This window comes from Motacilla alba, chromosome 2 (genome assembly GCF_015832195.1).
Source record: "Motacilla alba alba isolate MOTALB_02 chromosome 2, Motacilla_alba_V1.0_pri, whole genome shotgun sequence".
NCBI lineage: Eukaryota > Metazoa > Chordata > Aves > Passeriformes > Motacillidae > Motacilla > Motacilla alba.
Window position 1 is genome coordinate 115,044,686 of NC_052017.1, and position 17,500 is coordinate 115,062,185.

General features: G+C 35.4%; 1 protein-coding gene across 1 annotated transcript in view; it reads left to right on the forward strand.

Moving 5' to 3' along the window:
* The window catches only part of RAB2A (RAB2A, member RAS oncogene family), a 43,781-nt gene that overhangs the window by 14,361 nt on the left and 11,920 nt on the right, over positions 1-17,500 (forward strand). The window contains exons 3-6 of the mRNA XM_038126847.1: positions 1,901-1,968; positions 11,505-11,587; positions 12,916-13,008; positions 16,493-16,604. Of these exons, the coding sequence (XP_037982775.1) occupies positions 1,901-1,968; positions 11,505-11,587; positions 12,916-13,008; positions 16,493-16,604 (356 nt within the window). The remainder of the gene's footprint in view (positions 1-1,900; positions 1,969-11,504; positions 11,588-12,915; positions 13,009-16,492; positions 16,605-17,500) is intronic.

A 17,500-nucleotide genomic window follows, 5' to 3' on the forward strand; every position in this document is an offset into this window, starting at 1 on the left:
CAAACTTGGGGTAAATGAGTTCATTACCTGAAGCTGTAATTGGAAGATTAACTCCCAGTATGCAAATAGACCAAACTTACAAAAGTATGAAAACCCATGACCAGTCATCTGGTTTTGGGTATAGCCCCTGGTGGGGGGGGGGGGGGGGGGGGGGCCTTCGTCTGCCCAAACTGTATCTGAAGGTCCTTCAATAAATAAAACTGCTTTTTGTTCCCCTTGATTTTCTCTGGCCTCTGTTTTTAGGTAGTCCCTAAAGGCATCAGAAGAGGCTGGGAATGCCCACTTAACTGTGAGGCCATGTGTGTATTTTGGCCATGTTCTCCCAATTACCCAAACAGATTTGGAAAGACAGATAAATAAAGAACATGGGTTCAAAGTCATATGAATGCTGCTGTGGGGGAGATGGGGTGGGTTTAATTTAACTAATAAATGCCCCAATGGTTGTATTAAAAGTCCTGAAAATGTGTTGATTAAATAAACCATTGTAAACATTATAGCTGTTTTGCCCACTGCCTGTAGGACATGCCCTTATTATAAACATGATCAGCTTCTATTCCTTCTGTGAGAACAAGCTTGCTGTCAAACTGTTTGTGTTTTTTTCAAATTCAGTATTTTTTTCCTGGCATGTATTTTGATGAAATAAGATAAATATCCTTTCCGTTTTTATGGGGTTGTTTGCAGAAACTAAACATTTAGGATGATCGTTGAATTTAAATCAGCAGCTCTATAGTCACATTTCTAGAGCAGGTAAAACCTTCAGTGTTTACATGTGTATTAGTCCAAGGACCTTCCCCTGGCTTTGCAATAAACTTCAGGAAGTGCAGTGTCATTCACCTGCTTCCTCCTTGCTGCCTCTCCACCTCCATTCTTTCAATTTCTTTGCATACAGTTGCTGAAAATTATTTGGTTGCTGAAGAGCACAGTGGTCTTTGGCCAATGGCTTTTATTTGGCTCCAGTATCCTGTGGGGGAACTCTGCCCCTTTCCCCAAAAGTCATTCCACAGGAAGCAACACTGCACCATGAAATATTCTAAGCAAGCTCTTGAAGAGACATTTGGAATATTTCAACTCAGGGCTGCATAATTGAAAGTCTTGTGTCCATGTCTAGACAGTGACCAATTTTAATGAAACTTCAGCTAGCAGATCAGTTGGGTTTTTTTTAAATAATGGTTATAGATTAGTGGAAACTTGATAGTATTTAAATATGTTCACTATCTCTAGCCATTTGTTAGATTTTGACTGCTGCATGAATGGCCTCAATTCACACTTGATTTTGTTAATGATCTCAAAAGTGCTTTAAAAATGGTATAGAAGGCTGAATTTTTCACTGAAGAAGTTACTTTTGTTTATTTGGAACACACTTTTTTTTTTTTCCCTCAGTTATAAAACTTGATCTTTAACTAGCTAGAATTTTAGAAGGTTTGTTTTTTTTTTATAAAGACAGGTGGGTTTTAATTAATACAGTAATAAAATTTGTCATGTCAAAGATGACTTTGTGTGCTCCCTTAATAGATAATAGATTTTATTCTTAAGGAATGGTAGGTTGAATTTCTTCTAAACTGGCCCCAGCAATCCATCACTGGTAGAGTATTAAAATAACTGTGACTCTTCAATTTCCTGTTTACATTCAAAGGGGCGTGTTCCTCCCTCTAATCTAGAGCTACTAAGTGGTTTGGAAAACTTTGTTGGAAATACATCCCAGACACTTGGACAGTAACAGTTACCTTTCTTCTAGAAAGCTCTTTCAAGCTGCTGGAAAATTGGCTTAAAGCAGGTTGGGAAAGAGATTATTTTCCTATGACATTGACTGAACTTAAACTTACGTTCTTGCTTTTGTAGTACTTGACATTCTTCTTTCTGATATGTGCTAATAATGTAATGTTTTGTAAAATCTGTTCAGGTGTAGAATTTGGGGCTCGAATGATAACTATTGATGGAAAACAGATAAAGCTTCAGATATGGGATACGGTAAGTAATAGATCATAAAAATTGTTTAAACATATTGCTCCACTAACAGCTCACTTTTCCTTTAGTCTGGCAAAGCTCTCTATCATCAGCATTCATAGACTATGTACTTTGTCTTGCAGCTTTCTTTGGTTTCCGTGAAGTTAAAAATTTGCTAATATATATCCTTTTCTTGTTGTGATGTGTTGTTTGACATTTGCACTGTAACTTCCTCAAGCTTTGTCAGATTTATAAGACTGAATTCATACTGCATCACTATTAGATGAAAGTCTTCTATATTACCAAGAACTTCCATTTCTGTAAACAGTCTTTCTTTGTGCATTCATGCAAGATTTGGTAAAGACAAAATCATGTTGTGAAATTGTGACGTGTCTGCTACCTTTAATCAAGAGTTCTCTAGAGGAAATGTTTGCATTTCCAATGTAGAAGAAAACACATGGCTCACTTTTCATAGAAGACTTAAAAACACAAGTTCAAGACAGTAAATATTTCATTGAAGAAGGGACTGGTAAATGCTTTAAATTTCAAAACTCCTTCCAAAATTCACACTTTGACTTTTGAGAGGATTCAGGTTAAGAACATATCTTGGCTATTCTTGTGTTGTCAGTCTCTTTACTACAAAGCAGTCAGTGTCACTGCCTACCCTTGTGATGAAGCAGGTTTAAGATGTTCATACTGGTAGCTATATCTTTTAAATGTATTTGACTGTTCCCTAAGACAGAGTTGCCTGTTTCCTTTTCTAAAAGCATTTTAGTATATCTTTAGAAACTGACAGGTACATGATCCCTCGCCTCATGTATGTGCTTTTTTTGGTACAGCAAATCAGAGGAGGGACATACATTCATATATGTATGCCTACATATGTGCATGTGTATATAAAAATGTAAATAAATGCAATATTTCAGTGAACTTCATAGGTAAGATCTTACTTATTTTACAGGTTCTTTACTTGAAATAGCACCTAACACCTGTGCCTCATTGGAAGTTCTAAGAAAAAGGCATAGAAAGATACGGCCAGCTTACTTAAGGCTTTTTCTGCTCTGGGCATTTTTACAGTTATAATCGTGGATTGCAGACTACCAAGGTGGCTGAGTATTTTTAAGTTCAAAACACAAGTAAATCTCTGCATAAAAAAATAGGTTTATAATCAAAACCTTAGTATATAGTGTGACCATGTGACTACCTAACTATATTGGTCCTTGTTTTCTAAAATTGGGGCAGATTGTCTGTAGGCAAAAGTACTAATTTTACTACTGGCTTTGGAAGTGATTCTGTTAATCTCCTTAGATAACGAATGAACTTCAACTGTGTTTCAGTAGCTCATGCTTTTCCTGGTGCCTCTGACTCAATGGCTCTTTTCAGTCTGGTTGCATGCAAATTGTCCAGCCAAAATGGCAACCCAAGTGCTTTTGACTATAATTTAATAAACTTTATTTTAGCAGGGAGTTTTTTCTGGCCAGCTTCTTAAGTATATCATACATAAATTAAAAATATTAATTGAAAGCTTTCATACACTGAATATACTGTATGCTGATGTTGTACTTAATAATTCATAAATTGTATGCAGTGAATGACAGTATACTGGCCTTAGTTAAAAGTTTTACTGTATGCAATGTGGTTTTTAAAACACAGGATATTTCTGTTCTAATCCAGTCTTGGTTGTCAGCATATCTGAATTCCACAGTATCATTTCTGATCTTGGGTACAAAGGTGTTGAAGGAATAGCAAAAACAAGAGACATGATAAGGTAATTCTCAAGAGATATTTTACTTAGGAGTGCTAAGGTACACAAATGTCCCTAATGACTAAGGTTACTGTGTTCTATCTGCATTGAGCATTTTTTGGTTTTCTGTTTACATGAGTAACAGCTACCGGTTTTGTCTATCTCTGTATTTATTAAGCTGTAACAACTTCTGTTTGATGAGAGAAGGTTCATTTTACACCTGTTGCTAAGGAAACACATGAACTATTTATGGTTTTGGTTGGTGCTTACTGAGTCATGGCACTAGCCCTTCTCTTATTTGGTGCTAGCCTTATACATGTCCTTTAATCTATCACTGAACAGGATGCATCCTGAGCAGAGGTATAAGAAGTGGAGAACTCAATAAAATTTGATTGGATTGCTTAACAAAGAACTTGCTTGCTTAAGAGAATCAGACTCTAAAATTCAGGCTTTTCTGGCCAGATATTTCTGTGCAAAAGTGCTAGTTTTGTGTTGTCTTCAGCAGATCACTGCAGTCCCAAGGAAAGCCCTGTTGTAGTAACAGAAACACATGGAAGCTGCAGCATACCTCACTGCAGGAGTATGTTGCACCTTACAGGGACAGCTGAAGCTAACACTGTTGTGTGTCTGTGAGATCCGTTTGAGCATCCTTCTTGTATGATAACTCAAGAATATGTTATTTTTTCTTTATTCTAGTTTGGATTAGGAGCAGGTTACAGAAGTTAATTCTATTTACTGCAGTCTATTTTCCATGTGGGAGTACACAAACTGAATTCCTTTTGAATGAGGCCAGACTGGAAGATATGCTTGAGGAATGAACGTATGCCTGTTAGAAATTGTAATCCTGTAATTGGTCCTGTGAGCTGGTAGTCTAGTAAAACTAGTCCGATGCAAAGACACACCTAGACCCAGCCCCCTCCTCCCCCAAAAACCTCACAAACAAAAATGTACATTCAATTAAAGATACTCAGTGTGGCCTTTGCATTCTTAATGTTATGTGTAGCAGTCTCAGCTCTACTGCTGTTCATGTCTGCGCAAGCAAATAGTGTCCTGTTGTTCTCTCCCAGCTGCAGGCTGTTCTGGATCTCCCCAGTGCTGGGCTCTGCAAGCTTGCTGCTGTGTGTGCTGTGGCACGCCCAGGTGTTTAGCTCTGTGAGTCTTTGGGTTTCACTATTCCTTTTCAGTGTTTTTAGGTCTGTAAAGATGAGGTGTTGGACCAAATTGTTCGTTTGTGTGTCTTTAGATTTTTTTCTTCTCTTGCATCTTTAGTCTTAGTAATGGCTTCCAGTAGCTGGATGGACTGAGAAATACTTTTGTCCAAGCTGGTTTGTTGGTAATTGCCTATTATGATAAGTTAAGCAACTCTTTTGTGGAAGTGTGGTATTTGAGCTAGTGTCAGCTGCACATGTAACTTTTAGAGAACTAGAAGTGGTTTTACAGCAGCTAGTAAGGATTAAAATGACTGTTCTGGAAGCTGTTAAGCTTTTGAGTTTAAATAAGCTTTTGGTTGGTGTTTAAATAAGCTGTGTTGATAAGTTTGGTTGTCTTGTGGCAGCAGTATAACACTAAGAAATAATAAAATTGCTTCTCCTCAGAAAAAGTTCATTGTTGTAGAGAGATAACTGGGCTTGTTACCAGGCTGAGTCAGTGGCCTTGGTTTTGTTGTTGAGGGGGATGTTCTGTATTGCATTGCCTGTTACTAACAAGTCATTGTTGATGGGGAAAAATAAGCAGTAATTGAAAGAGGATATTTCTGTCAGACACTGCGCTAGGAGAGATCTGTGATGACACTAATGCTGATGTTCTCTAAATTGGGATGAATGCAAACTTTTCCTGTGTACTTGAATACTAAATTTTTTGTATCTATTTCAGCTTTATTTCATGGAAATTCATTATTTAAAAACATTAATTCATATAGCACCTTAGTCCTGCTTAGATAGACTAAATATCTGAAATAATTGGTTTTTATAAACTAATTTCAAGTAATTTCTCGATTTCTGTACAAGTGTACTTTCTAATTGAATTGATAGTGTTTTCTGGTTGTTGAGAGCTTTTATAAAAAAGCATGTTTGTAGAAGACTGGAGGCATAATTGTTAAAGGTGTATTTCCCTTTCAGATATTCTGAATATACTAATTCTTCTTGGAAATTAAGGTATTTTTCTTGTGTTTGCAATTGGTTTGGATCTATTAGAACCAAATAAAGTTCTCTTCATTCATTAAATGAATATTCATCCTCGTGTCTCTGACAATTGCTAGGATATAGGGTTCACTCCCAAGAGTTCTTTCCTGACTGTTTACTTCATGATGTTTTCTACTTGCTTTAGTAGTCAGAGCATACTCATATGTTTGTGGGCAGTTGGTGTATTCTTTTACTACATTTTTCCTAATTTGACTCTTTAACTATGGTACCTGCATGCATTTTGCTGCATCTCGTGGCCCTCTGTTACACTACTGCTGTGAAGTTGCAGGAAGTACTTAGAGAGAATCTACTTTAGTTTCTGAACCTAGTCTGGTCATCAGTCACAGAATGTGTTTGCTGCCACGTGGGAGGATTAATTTATTTCTGGATCCATGGATTGAAGGGTGAGGCAGGGAGGTCTGTTTGTTTAATAGTTATTCCTGTTGCTGTTTATTTAATATGACCATCATCTGAACTTCAGTGCCGGTAGCTTAAGCTACTCTTCACACCCATGATGTCACTTTAGGAAGCTGACGCAACTTGATATGCTTTCTAGCTTAGTGTTCATAAACCTTTGTCATGCTTAAATGTATTTGGTTATTGAAATACTATAGTATTGGCATGTTATTTTTCTGAATTGTTTTTTGATTTCTTGGTAGTTTATCCATGCTTTCTACAATGATTACAAGATTTCTGCAAGAGCTCTTGGTTAGGATAAAGCCTTAAATGGGAAGTGTATGAATCACTTTTCTGCACAGCAGAACTGTTATTTTAGTGAAGGTTGCTACTTAAAATCTAAAGGTTTCAAATACAGTTTCTTTCAAGTTTTAAGTATATTTCTGATAATGGAAGGCAAAAGCTTTATTTCTGTGTTGTGTTGGGAATTGCTTTGGCTGTCTAAGTGGCATTTATTCAACACCAGCAGAAAAAGAAGCAGATGTACAAATTGCCTGTATTTAGACATATGTACAGTTTAATCCTTGGAGACCTTTAGTCCTCTTGAAATTTCAGTTCTTACTGCATGCTGACAGGGTTATTCTCAAGCAACTTGTAACTTGGCTAAAGCCATCACATAAATTCTGAGACTTTATATATTACGATAGATTCTTCTTCATAAGCATTTTTAGTTCTGTTTTTGTTTGGGAATGTCTTTGCTGGAAACAGCAGGGGTTGTTTTGTTTTTTTACACTGCTTCTGTGTTAATTTGTCCTACATGCTAGTAAATCACCTTAAAGTTCTTTCATTTTCTGGATTGGAGACATGATTGCAAGAAAGATTAATGCATTTGTATAAACAAGTTGACATGTGACTAAGAGGCTGTTAATGTATTTATAACTTCCAAAACTATATTTGAAGGTATGTATTGCTCCTCTTTCTTTCTGGAACATTTTATTCCAGGGTTCAACTTTGTCGAGTAGTTCTCAGCTGGCAGCTGTCACAGGTGGTGTGACACTTGCGAGTTGGTTATTTCTTAGATGCCTTCTTTGTAATGTAGGAAAGTGTAAACATGTAAATAATAATTCTCAACGTGAATGAAATGTTCTGTCATCAGTTTTGAACATACCACACGTGTATGTCTGTTTTCAGAGTGAGGGAATCTAGAGCCACTAGCTAGGTGTGTTGTAGTTCTCATATTGCATGTGGATGTGTACTATAACATTCCCTACTAATGAAAAACTATTGGTCAGCTTGGATGCTGAATGCCTGCTGGGACGTTCTCAGATTACTTAGTCGTTGAAGAAACTTTACAAATTCTTCAGCATTGAGAATAGAGAATTCAGCAAAATTAATGAACTATTTTCTAGGGAGATAACCAGCATCCACAACAGTGTTTTTAACTACTTTCTTGTCATGCATTATGGCTCTTTTCATTTTTCCCTTTTCGTTATAGATTCAAAAATATGCAGTTCAGGGACTTGCAAGTAACTCTCTTTGAAAACAAAGGCTTGCCTGCGTATTTTGCAACTGATGCAATTACACCACATCCTTGGAAATGACACCAAGATTTCCTGGGGGAATAAGAAGAGTTGGAGTATTTTTTTAAATATGCCAGAGATGCTGTGTCCATGATAACAGTTGCATAGCTTAAATGTTCCTGAAAACTCTAGTACAGGTCCTAAATCTCCATGTATGTCAGTGACCTGAGGTGATTGATAATGCTTCGTGTTCTGCTTGCATTGTTATTTTCAAACTGTGTTTTGGTCTTATACTGAAGTATACTTTGAAAAGCACATGGGATACGTGTCTGTGCAGTTGAAGCAGGGATGAAGATTTTTGTACTTGCTTGAAGACCTATGACTTCTAGAACTGTCTATATAGACAAGTCTCTGCTATCAGAAAGTTTGCTCATTTCTGTGAACATTATGGTATGGATTGTAAAAGCTTACAGACTAGAAAACAGCCAGAAAAGAATGGTACTTAGCATGTAAAACATTTCTTGTTTATCAGAGGCTCACATTTTTTCATGATTAGTGAACTACTCATGTCAGACCTAGCACCTGTTTCTCTGAAGACAGAGGATGCATGTTCTAGGTTCCTGCAGGTAGCCATGTCTGAGCTGTAGTTTGTGTGTGAAGTAGCTGTGAAGTCTGGCTGTTGCCAGAAACATCCTCCATCTTCCCATTTCCACTGCCGTGTAACTCGGAGAGTGGGTATATCCTGGAATTGTCATGGAGCAAAAGCTTGTGTCACCTGTACTGGATGTAATATGGCCTTGGCAAACACCCTCTTTAACATTTGTTTCCTGACTATTGATTGCCCCTGCTCTTCCTAACACCACAGCCCCCTGCCTCCCCCACCATCTGGATGTGGAACTCGGCAATCTGCTTTGAATGATCCTGCCTGAGCCAGGGAGGTTGGAATAGGGGACCTCCGGAGGTCCCTTTCCCACCTCAACTGTTCTGTGAGAAAAAACTTTTTAATGTGGAAGAGAGATAAAAACAAGTAAGTGCTGGATTTTGCAGGAACATGAAGCGGATGGTAATAACAAAATTATACTTAAGATAAAGGTCCCTTCTCTGATATTGAAGCTGATTTTAATTTATACTGAGCTTCTATTCTGCTGCTTCTATGTGTTGCTCCTTGTAACAAGCAGCTAAACTTGGGTAGGTCCTTTTTTGTAAGACTGATAAAGTATAATTATAGTGCACTCATGGTTTTTAAAGTCAGTTTTGGCTAATAGCCTACACTTTTCTTTCAGTTTTGGCTTCTTTTGACTTTTAAAATAGCTTGTCCCCCTTGGAAAAAAATGGAAGTGGGCAGAGAAAACTGTCATATGAAGAAGTAAAGTAACAATGATTCTTAAAAAGAAAAAAAAAAAGCTGTGGAATGTATGCTGCGTGCCTAACCCTATGTTTCACCTTCTATATTGACTATATTGACCTAGATCTCATTCAGAATGATACTGTTACAGTAGCCAGTAAATATATATATATTTACATATATAAACCCTTTTATATATAAGGGGTTTCTATTATATAATACATTTTTATGTTATAGATAAAACAAACATTAGTATTGTGGAGCCTCTTTCCAGAAACTCAGTTTTCTTTTGCTTAGATTTAAAAGGGAATTGAGTTTGTGTTGTCCATTGATATATGTAAGCATAAATTCATTATTACTATGTGGAAAATGTGATCCCTTCACCAAAGGAGGTGTCATTTTTCACCCTTTCCTTAAGGAAGCAGTGATATTTAAATTTCACCATTGTCAAGTGAGACACAATTAAAATTATTACAGTAGTTTCAGTATTTATATACTGAACTTTTGTAAGTGATTCTTTTAAGAACTCACTATTCATACATTTCTCTGAGATCTGCTAGAACCTCTGACAATGTTGCTTGATCAGGATTAATTTACTCAGGGAGATGAACAATTTCACATGTCAGGATGGAATTTATGAAGGTGTAACAGGCAATCTTAATGTGTTAGGTGAAGTCCAGGTCATGTGTAATTTTAGTCAATGTATGGAAATACCCTGGTAACAGTGAGTTGTCTGTTTAGCAGGGAAATGTTTCATTTGTCTACCATCCGCTTTAGCTACTCACCACACCAAGAAAAGGTAGTAAAGCTTACTTGAATTTCTATGTAGGAAACCAGGTATTACACTAAGAAACTGTCGATTATTTGTTTTTTACTATTTTTTGGTGTATTCTACTTGTTGTCTGTGTTCTATTACCAATATTTACATGAAGGCGTACTTGGACTCTTGTCCAAGAGCATACCTGACTGTATTCTAATGGTGTTGAAACTGTTGTGTTACACTGTATTTTGTTTCCACTGGAATGGCTGAGATAAAATGCTTTCTTAAGTAGAAGTTGCTGTTTATTCAGGAAGAGAAGGATGCTTTCTGAAGACTGAACATGTCTAAACTTGTTATGCCACTGTTCTTGTTGAGTGACAGTATCTAGATCAAGTTCTCTTTGAATTTAAGAAGATGTTGTATTAAGAAAAGTACAGTAACTGTGAGAAGAAAAAGTTGTCCATATACTAATTTTGTAGGCATGCCTGAAAGGTTCCTTGTATTTGATAAATACTTCATTCTTGTGTTTGATGTTTTTAAAACAGGGCAATTTCCTATAGTTCTATAGATTAACTGCACAGAGAATTTTTTCAGCATTAGTATTTCTTAAGCATGTTTTGTGTTATCTTTGAATTATGCTAAAACATCTGTTATTGCTAAATATTAGAAGTAAATATTTCTTCTAGCAAGTGTCAAGTGCTAGATAGCTCTTCTGAAAAACATGAGCATGAAGACCTCAAGATCTGCAACCATGAATATTTATTTTTCGGGACTGTGTTCTTTTGAGCATGTTCTTTTAGGTGCTGAGATTTTTATAGAATACTTTTCTGTGAGAACTATCTAATTTATGTAGACTCTGTGAAGTTTTTCACAGTGTATATGAAGAAGACTCTTGCATCCTGTATCTGCTTTGACAAGTATTATTTATCAAGTACGGAGGAAAGTGATTAACCGTGCATCAGAGTTGTGTAAAATTGAATTCACAACCATTTTCTGTTTTTTCTTAATAAAATGATTACTGAAAGAATTCCATCTGAAGACTGTTGAAAGCTGGCTGCAGTTTATGATATAACGGATAAAATCTGCATCCTTGGCCTTCCAACAACCTTTACACCAGCAGATGGTGGGCGTAAAGATGTCATTCATCATTTATTTACAATGGACTTTATTTATTCTAGTGTCAACAGCTGCCCCAGGGAGCGGGTTATTGAATTCAAATGTGAAGCTCTGGGTTATTTGCTTCCTTTCAAATTTGTCTTCAGAGCTTAGTTGCTAGGAGTCCATTCTGTGCTCTAATAATGATTCATGTATTGTGAAGCCATTCAGTAAATTGGGTTGTCAGGGATTGCCAAAAAAGGTTTAGAGGTCTTGTTCCAATTTTTTTTTTCTTTTTTAACAGCACTGTGCTGTAGTTGGTGTCTTCTCCCTATGTGCCTTCTCTTGCTGCTGTTGGTGACTTAGTCCCAGTTGTCCCCTTTCTCATTTCCCATCCATACTCTTCCTTATCCCCATCTCTCTAAAGTAGAATTCTATGATCCTGTGATTCTAAGTTCATGGCTTTCAGGAACAAAAAATAAGTATTAGGTATGAAGTAATGAAACTTTGTGTTCTACAGGCAGGGCAGGAGTCCTTCCGTTCCATCACAAGATCATACTACAGAGGGGCCGCAGGGGCTTTGCTAGTGTATGACATTACAAGGTGAGAATACCAACTGGATTACAATGATACGTCTTTGTAGAATTATGCTATGGTGTACAGTAGTGCTAAGTGTCTCATCTAATTTGGCTTTTTGTATAGGTACTGGTAGTGTAACATTGTGTCAGGTTTCTTTAAGTGCTCTAATAAGATATAGAATATGTAACCTATATACTTGCAGTTTTCTCTGTATGGTAGTTGAGAAAGCATGCATAAAATCTCAGAAAGAATGAAATAAAATATTCTTATAAACTATTGACCATCAACCTCTGGCTTACCTTTATAGAGAAATACCTAAAAATGTTTCATTTATTCCTTTCTAGTGTTTTATTATAATGAGGGATATTTTTTCTTTAATTATAGCAGATTACTTTTACTAAAGTGCTATTCTGCAAAGGAGTGAAATAGTAAAACTTAGAAGTTTGGTTACATAAAGAATACCAGAAAACTTGTACCATTGCTGTGTTTATGAGGTTTGGAAAATACAGGTATTAATCTGATACTTTTTTAGTAGGTAGAAGTTACTAAAGTTAAATATATAGTAAATAAAGTATCTATATGCTGTTTATCTGTAAAACTATGGGTACTCTGGCTGGTTTATGAAAATGTTCAGGCTCCAAAGTCCTCCTAAATTGTGTGCCTCCTTTTGTGGGTCTTGGCTCTTGTTGTTACATTGAGCAACCACTTGTACTAGGTATTTTTCCTTTTGTTCCCTTTTTATGTTTAAATATCAGGAAGCAATGTATTCTTTCCTTTGGATTTCCAGTAAATGATTTAATAAATAAAATACAATATCTTAAAATCACGCTACAAGCATGGGATTTATTACTTAGTTTATACCTTCTGTAAAAACTGTAATGTGTCACATTCATGTACCTCACTTTACAAGATTTTACTGCTAAATTTATTATTCAGCTTTTAAACTCACATAAAAATTATCAACCATTTTCTGCTTTCAGTAAAACAAATATTACTATATGAGTGTGTGTTTATTTGTACTGTTGTTTGGCTTGGGTGAAGCTGATGGGTACTTTTAAAATTCTGTTCCCTTTTTATATGTATATAAAATTACAGATTCTTACAGCTCTAAGAATCCTCTTTACTCTTTGTAGGAAACATGTTTTCAATTACTTTTTAGGTGGAGTTCATTAACACTGCTTGTTTGCTAAATTTTTGTTTGCCCATTCTCCCTCTCACAAAGGGATTACTTGCTTTTATCCCTAGAGCATGTGCACTAATAAATGAGTTGGTTATTCGAGTAGAATAGTGGACTAACAGGGGAAATATTTCTTAAAATATTGCTTTTGATGTTCAATCTCTTCTATACTTAGGAGGGACACTTTCAACCACTTGACAACTTGGTTAGAAGATGCTCGTCAGCATTCCAATTCCAACATGGTTATAATGCTTATTGGAAACAAAAGGTAAAATTTTATTAGCTGTTATTTTTTAAGAGGGAAATATTTACCTTCTCTGTATTTCAGCTTTTGAGTTTTCTTATTTGTAGGGACTATGTTAACTTCAAATTCCCTTCTGTCACTGTGCATAGTTCTGTGGTGAGCCTAAAACCTCTCTCATTCTACTTAGACTAATATAATGTGCAGCACATGGATCAGCTATGTTGCATTCTGAATATCTATTTTAGAAATAATTTTATTCCAAGGGATTAATTGTGAACGCATGAAGCAATGGATTATAAGAGTTATTTTCCATTATGCTTTTTCGTTTCTGGAAGACCAGTTAGGAACACCTAGATGTCTCCCTTACAAAGAGAATATGATTCCTAATTTGAGGTGTTCTAAAGTGCTTTAGTTTTTTGTTAAATATCACATTAGAGAAAATGTCATTTAAAAAAAGAAAACCATAGTACTGGACTGACATCAAAAACTTCTCTGAAGTGCATACCTCAATGATCGAGACATTTCTGATTCAAAAGCCTCTTCCATATTCTGTGCCTTTTAGCTGGCATTGGGGTCATAGAATGCTTTTTCACTATTTCCTGGTAGATTCACTTACTTGGTCTTCTCATCAGCTACACTGTCTAAAATTATAAAATTATTCCCTATTGATGCTGAAACTTGGTAGTGAAAGTCTTAATAAAAACACATCAGTGAATATATTATCTATAATTCTTTGAGTTCTTGATCCAGTGAATTATAGCATCATATCTAGATTTTTTTTCTGGATGCAAAATTTTTTCAAAATATCAAAAGCATCAGTTCAGAATTTAATAATCCATTAATTATGGGCCTTTGTGTAATTGACTGGAACTTGTGTCCATACCTCAGTAATTTTTGAAGGTAAAGGTGCCAGTTGAAATAATAGTGTGTATGCATGCCCCTGAAAATTTCATGAGCAGGCACATCATTTCTTAGATACTACTGAGAAACAGTTTTGTGACAGTGAGTCTGGGTTTGCTGTTCAGGCCTGTTGAACTTTTATTTTCTCCTTCTTCCCCCTCTTCTCCCTTCAATTTTCCCCAATTGCTCCACCACCCTCTACCTCCTCCTAAAAACCATGGAACATATTAAATATGAAATTTGTCAACTTTTTTTTACATTATCTGGTAAATGACTAACAACTTTCTTTTTAATTGAGAATGTGTCAAGCATAATCTTGACAAATTAATATAAAAACTGTAATCCTGTGTTATTAAATTAAGCTTTGGTAAAACCATGATGGCCCTGACCAACTGTTTCTATACTTGTGTGAGTAAAAATATGGCACTGAGATAAACAGTAAAGTGTAGTGTTTACTTGAGATAAGTTTGCATACTTAATTGACATCTGTAACTCCTTCTGATTATTCTTAGCTGTTAAACTAAATTTTCCTGTCTTGTATTCTGCGGATGCAGACTGATTTGCTACTTTCAGCTAGTCCAGTAATTGCCAGTTACAACTAGGTTTTATTCAAACAGTAAATATACTTAAAATGTGCACTGTAAATTGTTACAGATTAAGATGCCACATGAAGTAAAAGTATTAAGAGTTAAAATTTTAAACTTTTTAAAGGATGTTATTTTCAAGGAGGGCAGGAAGAAAACTCCTTCAATTTTATTGCATTATCCTGAAAGAGTTCTTATGGTAGGGCATACTGCTAGAGGTGGGTGGAAGGAAGAATGTGTATGCTAGCATAGTTGTTTTGAAGGAATAAACACTGCTCTTATGACTCCCAAAAGTGCACTTGACATAAGTTTGTAGTACTGACTTATTGCTGGTTTTGAAGAGTGTTGAGAATTTTACTTGAAGTATAATGGCTGTTTGTTGAAAACATTACAAATACTAGTGTTAAAACATTACAAATACTGTACTTAATCTTCTTTCCAGAACAAAGCATAGCTATATTGATCTAGTAAGACCAAATGCTTCGAATTATTGGAATGGAGAGAGGAAGACAACTGTGGTTAGTAGAAGCAGTTAAAGATCTTTAAGAATATGTTTAGGTATCAGTATTGAGTTTTGATTGGGCTTTCATTGCAGTTTTTGATACAACTGCATTATTTCAAGTAAAAAGTTACTTGTTTATGTTCTGTCATGGAGATAACACTGTAGTGAATCAAGGTTTCAAATAAGGTATTTTTGAGAGTAGCATGGTAGTAACAAATAAAGATATTGCTCAGGTTGAAAAAGATAATGTCAGCTAATACTGGCAATGTTTAAATATAATGAACATCAACTTCAAAATTGTTTTGAGAAGATATTTCTTGTATCCTTATCTTCAAATTTTTAAAATAATTTGAATAATGTGCTGGATTGTATTGACTCTGTAACTCATCTAAGCTAGCATTTAGTTAAAAATTACAAAAACCTGCTTTGCTGCAAAATAGATGTCACAGTGAGTATTACAAATTTTCCATATATGTATAATTACAAAGTTGGCAAACACTGAAGTCTAGCATGATACATTTTATTTGTATACTGACTGCACATTAAATATATCTATTTGTATGCTGTTTAGTTAAAAATTTGTATCTAAAAAGATATTTATGCATGTACAACTTAGATTAAAATTCATTGAAATATAGATCTTACACTTATATATGAGTAAAAAGTATATCATTTTTATTGTTCAAGATGTAATACACTTACAAAGAAGGACAAACTATGAATTCCTTGTTATTAAAGAATCTTTAAAAAAGTAAGGGTGAAATACTTGTCTCTGTATGACTTAGAGAAATAGATTTGTCTCTAGTTGTCAAGTCCAAGAGGAGTTTTTTTTCTGCTTTTTTGGGTAATAATTTTGAATTAAATTGCTTGGAAGCAGGAAGCAAGAATTTGTCTAACAGTCACTTCAATTTCTTTTGCTGCTGGAGGGCCAGGAGTATCACAACTGAAGTACTAACTTACTGTGAGAGAACAGCTAATGTAGTTCAAAAGAACTTAATTCTGCTTTTAAGGTTTTTTTTATCAGAGAAGAAATTGACTGTATGAAGTTTTGCTACTGAATAGAAAAAAAAACTTCATTTTAAATTATGTTTAATATAAATAACTCTTTTATAAAGCTCCTTTATCAGCTCAGCTTATAGTATTGAATTGGTAGGTAATATAAGAGAACAGAGTGATATATACTGAAAGTACTAAGTTTGTATGTCTAAAGTTTGTATTCAAGGAATACCTGGATAAATACACACTCATCCTGTAGAAAGCTATTTCATGAAGTCTTTGGTAAGATTTATGTCAGCTAGGGTGTATAGCTCAAGAAAGCATTATGCCTATGACTATTCCATATACTTTAAGTGCAGGGCTTAAAATAATTCTACTTTATTTAAGGGCTTGACAAAGTTATATACCCAAGTTCTGATAGGGGCTCTTGGCTTCTCAGGTTTATAAGCATGTCTGTGAAAAACAATCTTTATATGGACATGTTAGACAATGTAATTTAACTACTTCTTTTTTCTTCTATCTTTAGTGATTTAGAATCTAGACGAGAAGTTAAGAAAGAAGAGGGTGAAGCATTTGCACGAGAACATGGACTTATCTTTATGGAGACATCTGCCAAAACTGCTTCCAATGTAGAGGAGGTAACTTTGCTCAACACTGGCTTTTTACTAAAACAGTTAATTTAAATTGCACTTGTTTGTATAGATAGTATTCCTCTAGGTTTTGGGTTCCTTAACTTGAATTAGCTACTCCTTATATTATGAGAATAGTATATATTATTCTGTGTTGTAATTGATTACACAGCACTAATTATATTGTTGAGACTTAATAATTAATGTACTTGTGGTTTTTTTGGGAAGTATTTGATCAGAGAAATGGCTAACTTCTGTCCTAGCTATGAAATCTAAGAAGTAAGGCTAGAATAAATTTGCATGTCCAAAGCAAGCCAAGCTATTGGTATTCTTGGCAGATGTCACTGTAACCTGTTCTAAAGGCTCCTGGTATATCACGAGCTCTTCACAGCAGTCTCTTGCAGTGCTTTGCTGTTTGTACGGTCATCATCTTTCCTGTATGCTGCCTAGTAGGAATCTTCTTCAATTTGCACACAGCTTCTATTTTCTGTTGTCTACAGAGCTATTGAAAAGATCATAGCCTTGGTTACAGTAGTCTGCTATGTATTTGAATAAATGTTTCAGTTCTTGCTACTTTAAAGAAATTAGGTCTTTTGAAGTTTGGCTTGCAGTTCACATTTCTGGACACGTGTGAGTTCTTGCACCTCGATCACCTTTGTTTACTGCATTCCTTTCTTGAAGGGTAGTCATGGTGGGCTGAGCTCAGCTGCGCCTGAATCCCCACCAAGCTGCTCACTCTGTGTTTCTGTCCAGCAGGATAGGAGAAAAAACCAGAAGAGCCAAGGCAAGATACAACTCAGGGCCTGAGATAGTTTTAAATATTAAGGAAAGAGATGGATGAAGAGTGGCAGAAAGGCAGTCACAACTTCCTACAAACAAACTGAATTTCAAATTGAATTTAATTT